Consider the following 16,526-nt stretch of genomic DNA (forward strand, 5'->3'; position numbering starts at 1 on the left):
GTTCCACTCCCTCAGCCTTCAGAACAGGAACAGACTGCAGCACAGTGCATCAGTGCCTGCCTGTCAGAACTCTGGCACAGGTTTTCAGCCAACAGGCCCTTAGACAGGCAGCCAAAATCATCAACGACCCCTCTCACATTCTTCACCCCGCATTTCAATGGCTCCCCTCTGGGCGACGCCTCCGCTGCATTTCCTGCAGGACTGAGAGGAGGAGAGCCACCTTTGTCCCCAAAGCCACTCTGCTTTTTAACTCCAGCAGACCATTTCCCACACCAGAAACATAAACTACCCCACACTCTAAAAAGTGTATTTCAGCAGTAGTTGAAGTTACGTAAAGTTCAGAGTGAGTTTCATTAAGATTTCTGCTTTAGTGGAGCCAGTCTACATTTGTGGAGTATATCAACTTGTTATTACGTGTTGTTCCCTCAGTACACATGTAACCTGCTATTCTCATTAGAGTCAACCTGCATCAATTAGGTTTCTCGTGACGCAGTGCGTCTGATGTCATGACGTCTCCGCCTTCTCCAGAATTTTCTACCTGCGGTTGAGACCACCATTTTGAGAGGCACTTGGCTGCAGGCAGGACCTCGTGAACAATTTGGTCAATAAGGTAACGAAGATATTACTTTTTCCATAGTCCTTGAAGGTAAGTCAAATGTAGAACACATATTTTAATATATTAGATATAAAAATATTCCAACTGTATTGTTAAGTTTGTTAAGTGTTAAGTAAACTGACCTGACCAAACCGCTATCATTCAGCCCTGCTAACATTAGCGAAATGTCAGACCTGTTGGTAGTTTGTGCTTGGACATGTAGGTTAAGTTAGTAGTTTGCCGGCGGTACTCTCTTGTTTTAATATCGTAACGCTAGCTTAAAGTTGTGTATTCATGCAGTGTGTCGGTGTTGGCTTACTTTTAGTTATTCATTAGCATTAGCACATTATAGCGGCAAGCTGGGCCGCGGTTCTCTTCAGACTACGTTACTTCGGGCGCGCGCATTTATACACGAGTGGTTGTTCGCAGTATGCCTGTCGGCGCGAATAGTTCATGCGGTCACAGCCACGGGTGATGTAGGAGGTAAAGTTTAGCTGTGGTGGCTCCAGGAAGCATGCATTTACTGCCGCTTGCATTGCTTTCAATGTACATGACGTTAAGAAGGCGAGGAGAAAGGGTGCGTGCAGCGCTCGTACACGCACGGATCAGCCGTGTGAGAGGGAGATGGTGTGCGGCAGAAAATCAAAATTAGAAATCATAGAAGAAAGTATTACGCTATTGAACACAGAAAATACAGCCATCAGATTTCTTGTAGACCTAGCACACTTCTGGTCTGTGTCTGAATACATATATAAGTACATAGATGCAGATGAACACTGTAAACATGATGAAAGATCGACAGACTAACTCGAACATATCTTTAATCTTTAGGACTTTGGGTAGCGCTTCCTTTCCTTCCTGTCAACCTCTCCAGAGGGGTGTCTGCTGATGGCAGAAAGATTACATCACCTCTGGTTGGAACCCTGGACAGTGCCACAACCTTTGGCTTGGTGTCCAATGTGATGCCCCATCGCCACCTTCTGACCTATTTTCTTCTCCGCTCTGTGACTACTTCAAGAGGGGCATTCCTGTGTGGAGGCGTGCCAGGCAGCTCGTTTTACCTGTGAACTTGCGTACTTTCACTTCATCAACAACAAAGGTATGCAAGTTCAAAATAGTAATGTCTCATTTAAACTTAATTCAGTTTTACACTGAACAGGAATCGGCTTTATATATAAAACAATTGCAAAAAAAAAAAAATGTACCTATGGGCATTTGGGTTTTGTTTTTAAACTTTTGTTTTGAACTTATCCCTTTAAAATCTAATTAGAGAGGGCTGGCTACATTTGATGAATACATTTTGTGTTTAAATGATTCGCTTTGTGTTGGGCAATGTGGCAAAAAGATGAGATGAGATCTAGTCTCATATCACCATATTGATATATTGTAATATTGCCCAACTCTCCCTCTGTGTTTTTCTCAAATTATTTATATACACCCAGTAAAGCGTGTCTCTTTGTTTCTCCAGTGCTATGCTTCATGTGGAGATGCAAGGACTGTGGGACAACATTAACAAAAAGATCTGAATTGCTCAAACACTACAAACTGATTCATAGGCATTACGGACGAGGCCACTCATATCCATGCACTTATTTAAATTGTGCATGTAGGTTCAAGACTTGGAACACCCTACTGAGCCATCTATCAAGAAATCACCCTGCCCAACAAGCAGTCTCCAAAGCTGCGTCCACATTCACTTGCCATATTTGTGGCCATAATCAACTCTCCACAGAAAGAGAATATTTTCAACATATCTATCAGCATCTTAAAAATAAGGAGACTGTAACATGTGTGTTCCAAAACTGAATATAAAACCAATGTCTATGAGAACTTCAAAAGTCATAAATACAGAAAACACTCTGGTACAGTGAACACATTTAAACCTGGAATAAGTTCTGTTGATGAATCTTGTGCCAGTGTTGCCAGTGATATTTCAGATGTGGAAATTATAGAGAGTGATGTAAATTTAAATTCTGCTTTTGACAATGGGTATTCTGAAAACTTAGAGAAGGATATTGAGCTTAAAATTGCTTCACTGCTCCTTAAGTTGGAACACATCTTTCTTGTGTCTAATGCAGCTGTAGATGAGCTTTTGCAGGAGTTAAAATATTTGATTGGTTCTGTTTCTGTGGCGATTACCCAAAAGACTATTAGCCAAGTATTACAAGACAATGGATGCCAATTTGACCAGTCAGTTGTTGAAAAGCTAGCCAGTGTACTCTGTGAGACAAACCCTGTAAAAAAAGCAATTGGAGATAAAGGTCCACTTTCCAGTCCTTGGAGACGAAAAGCATACTATAAGAGCCACTTTAAAGTAGTGGAACCAGTGGAATATATACTTGACCGAAAAAATAACAAGTCATTCCAATATATTTCAATTTTAAAGTCTTTGCAGCATATTCTTGACTGCCAGACAATCTTGGATCAGGCTGTTAATTTGAATACTGTAGATAATCAGCCTCAAAAAACTTCTGTGCACTACAAAACTATCTTCGATGGTGACTTCTTCCATGAAAATGGACTGTTGTCCAAGCAGGAAAGCATTTCATTGATATTATACATTGATGAATTCGAAATATGTAATCCACTTGGTACATCACGGAGGAAGCATAAAATTTGTGGATTGTACTGGGTTTTGGGTAATTTGCCACCAGGCTGTAATTCTGCTTTAACCTCAATCTATTTGGCTGCTTTAATCAAAAGTAATGATCTGAAGTGCTATGGGTATGAGAAAGTGTTAAAACCTGTAATTAATGATCTTGTAATTTTGGAACAGAGTGGGATATTTCTGTCAAAGTTGGGCAGAACAGTAAAAGGCACTGTTCAGTGTGTTGTTGCCGACAACCTTGGTGCACACAGTATTGCTGGATTCTTTGAAAATTTCTCAGGGACATACGTATGTAGATTTTGCACTGCAGAAACATCAGAGTTCCAGACTATTGAAGTCAGAAGTGAAGTCTTTACTTTAAGAACAAAAGACATTCATGCAGATCATTTACGAATTATTGAGGAAAACAAATTGCCCAGTTATTATGGTGTGAAATCAAAGTGTATTTTGTCAAAGCACCTCTCACATTTTGATGTTACCACTGGGTTTCCACCTGATGTTGTACATGATCTTTTTGAGGGAATTGTTCCTTTTGAACTTGTGCTTTGCCTCAATTTGTTAATCAAAAAAAAGTATTTCACATTATGTACATTGAATGAAGCAATATCATCTTTCAACTTTAAGTGGGCTGACAAAACAAATCGACCTCATCCTGTGGCTCTCAGTTTTGCATCCAAAAAAAGTGTAGGAGGGAATGCACACGAGAACTGGAGTCTTACCAGATTTTTGCCTTTGTTCGTTGGGCAGAGTGTACCCTGTGAGGAGCCTGCTTGGCACATCTTAACAGACTTGATGGACATTGTTGATCTTGTTGTCAGTCCTGTTCATACTGAGGACTCCATTGCATATCTTAGTTTTAAGATCTCCGAGCACAGAATCAAGTTTCAAGAGGTTTTCCCAGATGTTAATCTTAAACCAAAGCACCACTACTTGGAACATTATCCATACTTGATCCGTAAGTTTGGGCCACTGGTTGCACTATGGACTATGCGATTAGAAGCAAAGCATAGTTTTTTTAAAAGAGTTGCAAGGAACATCAGATGCTTCAAAAATGTACTTCTTTCCCTTTCACAGAGACATCAGTATCAGATTGCATATCATTTGCATGCAATTAGCTTTGCCAAACCCCCACTGGAAGTAACAGATGTTTCCACTGTTCACATTGATGTTCTTAACAAGGACGTCTCAAATGCACTGAGACAGAAGTCTCCAGATATGGACAATGTGTGCTTGGCTAAAAGTGTAGCATATAATGGACTAATCTACAAGTGTGGGATGATCTTGATCCACGGCTCACTGGGAGGACTGCCAGAGTTTGGTGAAATCATCCAAATGGTGATACTGCAGGACAAACTAATCTTCATTCTGAAAAAGCTTAGCGGATGGTATATGGAACACTACAGAGCTTATGATCTCAAAACATCACCAAGCAAAGAAGTGGAACTTGTTGAGCCACAAGAACTGCATGATACCTACCCACTGGCAGACTACAAAATTAGAGGGATGCGTCTTGTCACCTTGAAAAGATATGTCCATGTTTAAAGGGTGAGGCCTCAAAATATGATAAAGTATTTTCTTAAGTGGGAAAACAAAACCCAGACCCATACAATACTAATGTGTTCTCAGAACATATTTATTTTATACTGCAAGCCAAAGTGGTGTGATGATGTCATTGGCAATTCATCAGTTATGTCATTTTTTTAATGCAGGTTGCTGGATTCCAGTCAGTGAATGCTAATCCTATGCTCTCCCCCCTTCTGCTTCTCTTCTCTTTTTCTTCTTTCCTCTCCTTGTTGTCTCCTATATTCTCCTCACCTCCTCTCCTTCTCTCTTCTCTTCAATGTCTCCCATATTCTCGCCATCTCTCTTCTCCTCCCCTCTCCTCTTCGGTTTGCCTTCTCTCCTCGCTGCCTCAGCTGATCTCCACCTCTCCTCTTCATTTTCTCCTCCCCTTTCCTCCTCTCTTTGCCTTCTCTCTTTTCCTCTAGTTTGACATTAAATTCTCCTAATTGGAAATGTCAGTGGTTTACATGTTGATCCTCACTAACTGTGCTTGTGCTTTGTTCTCAGACCACCATGGCTGGTTCAACACCTGCAAGACTGAAGGTGATTTTAGGAGAGAACAACATTGAAAAGCTGACTCTTCCAAATGGCATCCCAGAGTCACTTGAAGACCTTCTCAGCACGATAAAGACTACCTTTGGGTTAAAAGGTAACTTCAGACTGCAATACATGGACCAAGACTTTGGCAACGACTTCTTCAATCTGAATTCTACCACCGAACTTCGGAATTTGGGGACAATCAAAGTGATCCACCAGCAAACAAATCCACCTTTGATCAGTGCCGATCAGTCCACTTCCTCTCTGTCTCTTTCATTTGAGTCTGATGACGGTATTTCGGTGGCATCAAATGACACAATTATCCTCTCATCCCCTGAATCTATGTCATCTCGAACACAACAGTGGCCAGAAGACTTTGCAATTCCCCAATTTTCATATGACACAGAGCTACAGCTAGAGAGGGGGAATATTGAGTACCGTGTGAGCCAAAAAATGTTGACTTTAAGCGCCCGAATGCTGTCTGATATCCTGAAAAGAGTTGCAGAAGAAATTTACCGTTACAAGGCCTATCCAGAGGATGCACATTTCTGCGCAGCTGCAGAGGCCCTTATCAAAAAGCACCCATGTTTGAAAGAACCTGGATCATTCAGTGGCTGCTACGGTTGGAAACAACGACTGAAGTACAAAATGGCAAACTACAGGACCCAGCTCAAATTACAGGGGTGTCCAGAGCTGTGTGTAAACTCACTGAAATCTAAAGCTACTACAGATGCTTTCCCTGCTAAAAAAGTGAAGAAGCCAAAACGTTCTGAAGCTAACTTTTATCCATCCTTTCCTACTGGTGAGACTCTGGACAGCATGGAAAAAGTGAGACTAGAACTTCTGACAGAGATCGGGATAAGGGACAATGAAAGGGTCATCGCAGACAAAATGGCTAACACGTTTGCCTACAGACGACATGAGGTGGTAAACCAAGAACCAAGCATTCAGGAACTGAAGGACAGATGGCCTGCACTCTTCACACAGAGGTAAGAATGGAACTGAAGTGATCGAAGTCTGTATGCTTCAGGATTTATTGCAGTTAACTTTCATGAATCGGTCATAACTTGATGTGGTTGAGATTTTATAACACTGAACTTAATGAAAGAATTTACATTTTGAATTTCCATATATGTTATACTTTTTGGGATATAGACATTTTGGCATACAATCAGTTTCAGCATTTTGTTCCATAATACAATATCTACTGTCATTTGTGTTTTGTTTTTAGATAAATACAGAGTTCCAGAGGCTCATGGCTGTTCCTCTTGAGTGGAAGTTCATGGCCCAGTTAGACATGCACTCAAGTCAGCTGATCAAAGTCATACGTGCCAAAGGAGGAGCAACACGCCAAAAGATTGCGAACATCATGGACACATTGGACCAGGTAAATCTGTACCATCAAACAAGATACTTCGTAACTAAGAGGGCTGTCAAAATATATCTGAATCCTTCATAAAGACAATATGGGCAGGCCAATGCTAATCATGGCTTTCATATGCATGAATGTTTTTAGCGACTCAAAAAATACACCACTGAACTCATCCCCTTTTCTTTCTGTAATGAATCTCTGGGCTTGTGAATTACTGTTTTTAAATAAAGTACATGTAAGTTAAGCAATAAGAGTAAGGATGTCTGTCTTATGAAATTTAGAGTTTAAAATTAATCAACATTTGTTGTTCTAGACTGTGGACATTAATCATCGGAGGGAATGTGTGCTGAAAGCCCTCACCATCTTCCTGGGAGAAGATGCAGATGGCCTGATCAAGGAATACCTTGTAAGTTTCAACAGTTTGTCAGCACATCTTGTCAAAGGGACACAAAAAAAGTTAACTGTTAGAACAAACATAACACGTGAACCATAGTTGGATTGCTGACATGTATTTATTATCATGACCATATTGGACATTATGTAATTCCCAGCAACAACACATTACATATTGGATTGACTTTGTTTTAAGTAAGACGGGCTTACTTGATTATTTAAGTTCAAAGGAATAGTTTGACATGTTGGGAAATCTTATCTTTCTTGCTTACAATTTGATTAGAGTCAGATTGATACACCTCTCTCTGCTGTTTCTGGTGTGTGATGACACCCAGCCAAGAAATAGCCCAGCACATAACACATATTGGTACATCACCCAAACACTTAATCACAGTAAGAAGTGAGGCTAATGATGATTTGTGTTTGTGTCTTGTACCCCTCTGTAGGACTGTGGAGCAGATGATGTTCAGAGGGACCTGGAGGAGGTCACCATGGCAGTGTATGTGATTCGGAAGGAGGGGGAGGGACTGCAGGAGCCACCTGAAGACATTGGCATTGTCATTGAGGGTGTGGAAGTGTTGCATGAACTAACTTCGGTTGCCTCAGCTTGTGCCCTGCTTCTAGGTTTGATCTATGCACTCAACCTAGCTTATCCAAAACCCTTTCGCTTCACTTTTGAAGTGCTCCAAAAAATCTTCATGCAGCTTGATCAGCACAAGATGTCCCCCAAAGTCCAAAATCTGTATATCAAACTTCAAAGCTCCCAGTAATGGCACAGAACAATGACCAACAAATGGCCTTGTGCCATAATGCGAAGGAACAACTGTGTTTGGACATATAGCATGTAAAATATGTAGTCTCTTTTGGATGTTGGGCCTTTTTTATGCTCCAAGAGACCTCAAACCACAATTTAATGTGCTTTTATACATACTTTGTATGGTATTTTTATTTATTTTTAAATTTTTTTTCAGACATATTTGCCTTCGTTTCAAGGGAAAGGTTGCATTTCAGGTTTGATGTGCTCAGTTATACAACAAACTGTTGTGACATTCTAAAACTCTAAAGGAGTGTTTATATTTTTTCATCCCCATTGGTTAGCTACACTGTTCAGATATTTATTCATTGGCTATAGCTGAAGAGAAGTTTCTGTATACTCTTGGGGCACTTTTTCATAGTTGACACTATATGTGTTGAGATTGATATTTGTGTAATACTGTGTTGCACTTTACACTTTGATGACAACTTTGTGGTCCTACTAAGCGTTACTTGCATTTTGTGCATATGTGTTTTAAAAAGGACAAATGTGTAATGTGTTTGACCAAAAGCTGTGTTGGTTGCCATAAAGGTAATACTTTATTACATTTATACAATAAAGTATTTAAAAAAAAAACATTGGATTTTGAATTTTTGAAAAATATTTTCAGCCAACTTAAATTTTTGATTTAAGCTTTATTAAACAAACTAAAATTTCATTTTAGAGTCACTACAAAAAGTAATTTACACTAAACCACATTATTAGGTTAGCAAAGAGCAATATTTTACTTTTGGGTTATGCAAATTATTGGGTTGGAAAAACTGAAAACTTTAAGTTGAAATGTCTTAATTTTAAGTTGGATTAATGCAAAATGTTTATTTGACAACAATTAATTTATTAAGTACATGTAACTTAAATCAGTTGTGTTAATCTAATGTATTAACTTCATTTCAAAGAACTTAATTAAATTAGGTGTTACCAATTGAAATAATTCAATTAAGTTGGTTCAACTATTTTCTTTTTTCAGTGCACACTCTTTTTGTACTACCGACACTTTATTCACTCTTAGTCACTTACAGTTATTTATTCACCTTTCAGTCACTTTAATTTTAAAACTGTGTAATTTTAAAACTGTATATACTGTATATTCTGTGTATTTATTATCTCACTCTTATTGCCTGTTCTTATTGTTCTTATCTTCAATGTTATGCTGCTCTGTTGTATGTTAATTGCCCCTTGGGGATAAATAAAGTCTTTCTGATTCGGATTCAGATTCTGATTAAAATGTATTATACTAAAATTCTATCTCTTATAAACAACAACAAAAAGTTTAATCCAATTCAATTGAGTTTTATAAAGCACCAATTCGCAGTACCTCAAGGTGACATTATGACACATGAACTACACCCTTCAAAGACAAATTCTAAAAAGACAGTTTTCAGTACAGAAGTAGCTTCTTCAAAGCATGGAAATTGGCCCTATACAAGACCCCTTTAGGTGCTGCTTCAAAGTGACATACTCAAAGCGCTCAGTGGTTCTAAAGCAGCGCTGGTTTCTTTGCTTATATCAGCTTTATGTAAGGAGTTCTTTCATCTTTGATGAATGTTACTTTTTTTCACTGATTTTTTCTTTTCTTTTCTTTTTAATCAACTCCAGACAAATTTTTTCACTTTCATCTTAGGACTTTATGAAAATTATGTCCTTGTGGAGCAGGTGGTTAGTTTGTAAATTTCAGGTTTTATTGGAAGATCTTGCCAAGCACGATCATTATTTTATTTGGATCCTACCCGAGGCTTAGCAGATGTGCTCTTTCCTCAACAGAGCTGGATTCATATAAAAACTGATAGGCATTTATAAATACCTGTTTATTTAACACCATTTAATTGCAGTTTGTTTTAAACATTAACATAACAAATGTGCATGGGCAGCTCGTTTTCTCAATTTCCACCAAAGTGCATATTTAAGGTTTATCTAGGAATGCCCAAACTTATAGTAATTATAACAATATTTCCATTCATGAAATTGTAGACTTTATTGATACATCTAGCTTTTCTTGACTTGGTTACATGTTGTCAAGTTGGTTTTCTTGACCATTGAAATAATTCTGTCATCATTCACTTTACTTGTTATCTGTTGCTAAGCTGGTCAGTGCGTGCTTTCTTTTTAAAAATATACCAAATTGTTGATTTGACCACACCTATTGCTCCTTCACTCACATCGATATTGAGAGTTCCAGTGAATCACTATCAAATGTAAGTTCAACACTCGGGTTCAACTCCACATCTCTTGATTTGCCATGAAATAAAATTAATACTATACCAACAGTCAATTATCCAATTATATTTGAGCCTCTAAAAACTGTATATGAAAATGTCTGTAATTCTTAAACTCATAGACGGATTATGTAATGTAATGTATTCATGTTTAAATATTTTTTTCTAGTCTTACCAACAGCTTATATTGGAGGAAAGTGGCCATAAATAAGTGTGGAATCAGTGGGAAAACCTGCTCCATGTGTTGATACTAATGGTTTATTTTAAAAGACGGTTCTTATTCTCAGATGAGGATACACTGACAAGAACATAATAAAAATAATACATATATAATTATTCTGTTAATAGGTCTATCTGAATCCTAAGCACTAGAGTGGAAAATGACTGCAAAGCACACAATTTAAGATAGTAATGATTCAGGCGATTGATTATACACGGTCATGCCTTGCCTTCAAAAACTCAGATCCTGAGTCTTTAGCAGGGATTTGAACAGATTTCATGGAGCCCAATGCCTTCTGTGTTGGTCTTCTGATGCCTTCAGGTCTTTAGATGTTCACACAGTCTTTAGGCGCGCTCAGTGTTGTTCCTGTTTGAAAATTCTTTCAAATAGAAAAAGTTCATAATTTCTGTGAAACTTTTTTAGTTCTATTTATTCAATAAAATAAAAAGCTTTTTTATATAACCCATCCATCCTCTTCCGCTTATCCAATTTAGGGTTGCTGGGAGTTTCTATCTCTTGTAATTTCCCACAGCCAAATCTACAGTAGAGCTGTTAGAGCAGATTATGAAACGATTTTTACACAGTGCAGCACTTAGATGTGAGCTACAAATGAAGTCCTCCAAATACATAAAGTATGACTTCTACAGTAGGTTTGCATTCATTTACACCAGCAGGTTTAATTGGTTTGCTGTCACTTGTACCATTATGACAAACATCTACAAAATGCTTTTACAGTTGTCCGTTTGCCATCTAACAGGTCTTGCACATCACCCCTCCCAGGCAAAAGCAATCAGTTTGAATACATGAATCTTTGCAGAGTGTGAAGCAAGTAGATGCTAATGAAGGTCCTAAAAGTCAGCTTGTTCTCTATTACAGGAATGCATTACTCCCTCAGATTTGTGTGCAATTAGACTGTAAAAAGAATCTAAAATATCAGCCATTTATAGCCTTTGTCATTATACTCACAGCTGAGCAAAATGCCTTTGGTGCTTTATACACCTACAGAGTGCTAATACCTGTAATTGATGGCTGTTATGGAAGTATATTTTTATTTACAACCCAAATAAGGTTAATAACCAGCCTGCCTAACTCTTTGAACTGCAGTGCACGATGATCAAAGAGGGCTTGTTGTCACTCCCGCTGGCTTTCAGAGACTCTGCCTCTCTGCAGAGAAATGATTAGAAGAACTGAGAGCCAGTAACAAATCTGTCTAACTCGAAGTCTCACTGACCGTTCTAATCTTTGTCTCTTAATTTCTTCAACCACCAAAGCAGTCTGCAATATAGAAAGTGAGCCGGACAAAGGCTTCATCATCATCAGTCGCTCAGCTGAGCACATTTAATAGAAAAACAACAAACATTAACTGAAAGTATTTCTTTGAAAAGCATGTTTGTGCTAAGAACCAAAGAAAATGAAAAAAATTAAGAGTGCAAGAAGTGGTGTTATTTTTAAGAAAAATAATTTCCATGTTGTGCGCTTAAATCGTATTCACATTGCAGTTGATCAGGCACCACGTCTGCATGAAATAGGATGTGATGTACTTTCATTCAGATTTTACTGATCCTCTTTGAAGAATAGTGTGAATGTGTACATTCAAGTGAAGCATTTGAAAGCCATTCTAGTCAAACATATATGGATGAAACTGAGTAAACATTTTGTTTTCCTCTTTCATCAAATGTAAATTAACGTTAAATAACAGAGCTCACACTAACATGCTAGCAAAACACAAAAATTCTTAAAGGAGGCCTCTTTAATTCTTTTTTACGTTTAGACTACGTTTTAACAGAGAAAATGGCACAGTGTTGAAACAGGAATTTTAATTTGGTTACCGGGCTCGGTAACCAAATTAAAACATGAACAAGCAAAGCACAGATATCGGACGTTTTGCATTAATTTCGCATCAACATTCAGATCATCAACAAAAAACAAAAAACAAAAAGCAAGTGCACTTGAAGGGTTTGATTATCCAGAACATACTAAGCACAGCCTTCTAGTGAGTTCACAAAACAGCAGCTTCTACAATAACAGTGAAAACCGATCAGGACTCTTCACACAAAAGCTTGAAAGCTAACATGATAAGCGAAGCTGAAACTCATCAAAGCTGACTGTGTTTGTATAGGGGTTGCTGTCTGCACCATCTTGCTTGAGCTGTCCTAACAATAAAAGCTTTGTATATATAAAAAAGACTAACAAATTGTTCTTGACTAAATGGCACGGTGGTCAGAAAGCTTTGATTTTGTCCTGAAAAACTTGCACATTTGATCACAGATGTTTTTCACCTTGGTTTGGTTAGATTTAGGCACGAAAAAAACTTGGTAAGGTGTATGAGGGAAAAAATTGCATTAGGTTAAAGCAGACCTCTTCCATTGTAGCACGTTACTGTAATCACATTGAATTTTTCAGTTTCACAGTTTTTGTTTTTTTGGGGGGGTTTTGTACAAAGGGACAAGAGTGCGATGGTAAAGTGCAAACTGCATCCATAACAGTTGTTAACACAGCTTCAGTTCTTTGTAGGCATCTGCGCGGACAGCATGTTAACACAAAGCTAGCCAAGAACCCAGAATACTATTAAAGTGTAGCCTCAGGTTTATGTTGTTATATTGTTGGTGATTATGTGACAGTGTGTTTCAGGTCACGTTACAATGTGACAAGAAAGTAATATAACAAGTAGTGTAGTTAATTGCTTTTTCTGATGAGTAATTGAGTAACACAATGCATTACTTTTAATACATTCTTTTCTTTTTTTCTCTTTTTTAAAATGCGTAACAACCCCAACACTGCTTAGGACCATTTGAAAGTACAACATTATGGCAACCCATCCATCCACCCTGACCTCCTCCTCTTCTTAGTCATTATTACTATGGCCACTAGAGGACACTCTTACAATAAAATGCATGCTTCTTTCCAGAAACACCTATCTATTCATCCTATATTTTAGGTTTCCGAACCACATGAGCCAGTATTGGGGGAACATTCGGCTTAATGTCATCCATTAAATACAGCTGCAAAGTGCCATTTCAGTAGCAGATGCATGAATTTGAAGGCTTTTGATGTGCCAAAACACTGGACAGCGCTTAACAGTACTCAGACAAAATTTTACGATTCTAAACATTTGTTGCCATCACCAGTTAATAGATCTTATGCCATAATGATCACAGTTTATTAGTGTAAATGTACTCCCCCAGGAATGTATGCTTGCATGTGATTCACTGATGTAGCACCTCGCTATTCCATTCAGGTTCAGCTTTTTTAATCAGAGTACCGTCTGTGTTAGATCCTCTTCTGCCTCCCAGATTTTATGCAATAAAAGAGGTTTTGTTTATGTGAGACTGTACAGCGCCCAGCATACGTTGACTGGTTCATTCTTCACAATAATAATGAATAAGAATGGTATCCTTTAAAAGTGATTCAGGTATACAGCGATGCGATTTTAACTCTAAAATCTGTGAGAATTACGCTGCAATCAGACTCCTTCATGTTAACTGATGTGATAATTAAGAGGAATTTGACTCTTCAGCAGAATCCTTGCTGGTTATGTTAGAGAAACATAATCACTGTGGTTATAAGAAACCTGTACCGGACTGCCAGCAGGACACAGAATATAAACCACAAACTCCAGTGTCAGAATAAGAGATACCCAACAATCCAAGCCCGCCTCCAGCCATCACAAAGGGTTTTACTTGAGGTTGCTTGTCCAGAGAATGTAAACATAAGCCATTTTAAAGATCTGAAAAGTCAATTGATGGTGCAGTTCTGTGTTGTAGTGGGAACGTTTTACTCCCACAAATCCTTCAGTCCCTGAGTAAAATGTAGCAGATTCAAATCAGAGTGCCTCCCGACTTAAAACACTAGCTTGGCTTTCTCTTACCCAAATGCAACATCTTCAGCACATAAATGTGCCTAAACCTGCATGTCCTCACTGTAAACTGCATATGACTCAATGATTCATATGTTCTTAATGAATCTTTGGCTTTCAGAAAGCCAAATTTATGCATTCGTTTCCAAAAAGATGGAGGATAAGTAATTTCCACCCACGAGGATAAGACGACTTTAATGCATGAAAAATGTCAACAAGGCAAGAAACGTCACAGCCTTCTGAGCGCGTGCTTCTTAATACTGGTCTAAAGTTGTGTTACTCAGTATATACTCCTTTCAGCCACCGCTCACACTGTATCAGTTACTTTCCTCTCATTCATAGTTGTCCACTGGTACCAAAAGACTGTTTCCTCATTGATTTGCCTTATTGACAGAGTGCTGCTGTCCTTATATTTAAAAAAGAGTCATTTATGAAGGACTTTCCACTTTCACTCCAGTGACTGTGGGTGTAAAACACCTCTGGAAAAGGTGCTCTGGGTCTGGCGACTGATTGTCACAATCCACCTTCCTGTTCACAAAGGGATTTTTGAATCTTTGTGGCGCAGCAGCGCAGGGCACCCTCACATGACTCGGCCCCTCACTTGGATCTCCTGCCAAGAAGCCACAGACAGTTGCACAGAATAAAATGATTTATTATGAGCTCTCTGTAAAAGACTTCAACACTGATTAAAAAAATAAATAAATAAAAATGTTGAGATTTTGTCAGAAATTACACAAACAAACAAATTCCTATCATCAGAGGGAATTCAGGAGAGGATTCACACATACTAACCTGGCGCTCTTAGGGGTAGGCCGTTGTCAAGACGACGAGTGGGTTTGGTGACGATAAAGAGGTAGCAGAGGACACATACAGTGATGAGGAAAGCAAGGAGGACGACCGCTGCTATAGACAGACCGACCAGAGCACCGATACTGAGAGGAGAAGAGAGAAAAACATCTTTTTAACTTGATCCCTTAATGAACAGAGAGGAGAGGACACTGACTGATGTGAGGATTAAAAAAAACAATGAACGTGAAAGACAACTTTTTTATCTGCTAAATATTTTTAAGTGCATTCCTTAGATGGGTCTTACTCGCAGAATTAAAACGAAAACGACTTATTTATGCAGTGAATGGATGAACTGAAGTCTTCAAGGAACAGCAGGAACAGAGGCAATTGGTTTTCTCAAAGATTAAGGGTTCAATAATGTCAGTAAAGTAAGGCTTTTATTACGCAAAAAAGTAAACATTAAAAATGAAGAAAATATTGTGATTATTAGTGATTAGCTCATCTACTGATAACAAGGACATTATTTTATTTTTTTTAAGGCAGAAAAGAAAAGAAAAGAAATGGAGAAGAAAGTGGAAATTGCACTTGCCTGAGCCACCACATGTACCCGTACTCATACGGGAAAAAACTGTTGGCATCATCACAGCAATATTTAATATCGTTAAATCCACAACAGTAGATGGCAGCGGCAGCATTCCCTGGTTTAGGACAGGAGAACGAGTCCACGAACACCCCGTCAGCGCTGTAGTAACTGCTGCATTCAGCGCTCATGTTGCAACAGAAAGAGGGGGAAAAAGAAAATGAAAGAAAGAAAAAACTCTTAATGAGCGGCTGGAGGAATAGAAGAGGAATGTTCCTGCGTGGGAGCGCGCCCCGTGGTTAGACCAGTGGAGCAGCGCGCTGTTTTTCATCTGCAGCGTGTTTCTCAGTGAGTGAACGCGCAGAGAGATGGAGGTGAAAAACTTTGAATTTGAAGAAAACTGCAGCGCCCACCAACCTCCTACATCTCTCTCTCTCCCTCCCTCTCGCTCTCTCTCTCTCGCTCTCTCTCTCTCTCTCTCTCTCTCTCTCTCTCTCTTCAGTCACACACGCAAACATGAGAATGCATATCCTTGACTTCGTGACTTTCGAGGACGTGGCACTGGTCTTTTTCTGGAGACTCTATCGAACTCCAAGGATAAAGTTGCCTGACCATAACCTTACTTTAATACAGTGTTTCATTCATTGCATTTACAATTTATGACGTGTGCTATAATGTGATAGTGGACTATCCCAGCTGTGACTTAGCAAAAGGCGGGGTGCACCCTGGACGGTTCACAAGCTAAAATTGAACTGAACATTAGGCTGGAGAACACTGAAGTCAGAGAGTCCTTTTCAGGAGCTAATACGGGGATGGGAACGCTAATAAGATGTGTCAGCACTGCCTTTACTTCTTCAGTTCACCTACAGCAGATGAAGTGTTTACTTCTTACACCTAACCCAGCCTCAACTGTACAACATTACCGAATAACATCAAAGGGACTTGCTTTTGTCCCCATTATGTGACAAGTTCAGGGCCCCACAACA

General features: G+C 38.8%; 2 protein-coding genes across 5 annotated transcripts; one reads left to right on the forward strand and one right to left on the reverse strand.

Moving 5' to 3' along the window:
• The first annotated feature begins 365 nt into the window (after nt 1–365).
• On the forward strand, nt 366–8,001 carry LOC134617038 (uncharacterized). Of its 4 annotated transcripts, none has more exons than XR_010091493.1 (6): nt 366–646; nt 1,427–1,694; nt 5,274–6,292; nt 6,535–6,690; nt 6,989–7,081; nt 7,515–8,001. XR_010091493.1 is itself a non-coding variant. In XM_063462192.1 (5 exons), exons 2-5 carry the CDS (start codon nt 6,269–6,271, stop codon nt 7,836–7,838), a joined length of 597 nt encoding a protein of 198 aa, XP_063318262.1. In that variant the 5' UTR covers nt 750–1,694; nt 5,274–6,268; the 3' UTR covers nt 7,839–8,001. The 4 variants fall into 4 exon arrangements, 1 of the variants encoding a protein (XP_063318262.1); XR_010091494.1 differs by having other exon boundaries at nt 366–610; XM_063462192.1 differs by lacking the exon at nt 366–646 and having other exon boundaries at nt 750–1,694.
• Nucleotides 8,002–14,547: 6,546 nt separating this feature from the next.
• LOC134617591 (protein shisa-like-2A) lies at nt 14,548–15,731 on the reverse strand. Its single transcript, XM_063462884.1, has 3 exons — nt 15,550–15,731; nt 14,964–15,103; nt 14,548–14,781 (listed from the first exon to the last, which is right to left on the reverse strand). Exons 1-3 carry the CDS (start codon nt 15,729–15,731, stop codon nt 14,600–14,602), a joined length of 504 nt encoding a protein of 167 aa, XP_063318954.1. The 3' UTR covers nt 14,548–14,599.
• Between the last annotated feature and the right edge of the window lie 795 nt (nt 15,732–16,526).

Source organism: Pelmatolapia mariae, linkage group LG18 (assembly GCF_036321145.2).
Source record: "Pelmatolapia mariae isolate MD_Pm_ZW linkage group LG18, Pm_UMD_F_2, whole genome shotgun sequence".
In the NCBI taxonomy this organism is placed as follows: domain Eukaryota; kingdom Metazoa; phylum Chordata; class Actinopteri; order Cichliformes; family Cichlidae; genus Pelmatolapia; species Pelmatolapia mariae.

Coding starts and splice junctions, on each gene's coding strand:
- LOC134617038 (XM_063462192.1), top strand. CDS start 6,269: ATGGCCTGCACTCTTCACACAGAG. Junction 6,691..6,988: donor TCATGGACACATTGGACCAG/GTAAATCTGTAC, acceptor TTGTTGTTCTAG/ACTGTGGACATTAATCATCG. Junction 7,082..7,514: donor GCCTGATCAAGGAATACCTT/GTAAGTTTCAAC, acceptor ACCCCTCTGTAG/GACTGTGGAGCAGATGATGT.
- LOC134617591 (XM_063462884.1), bottom strand. CDS start 15,731: ATGAGCGCTGAATGCAGCAGTTACTACAGCGCTGACGGGGTGTTCGTG. Junction 15,104..15,549: donor GGGTACATGTGGTGGCTCAG/GCAAGTGCAATT, acceptor TTCTCCTCTCAG/TATCGGTGCTCTGGTCGGTC. Junction 14,782..14,963: donor CCTACCCCTAAGAGCGCCAG/GTTAGTATGTGT, acceptor GCTTCTTGGCAG/GAGATCCAAGTGAGGGGCCG.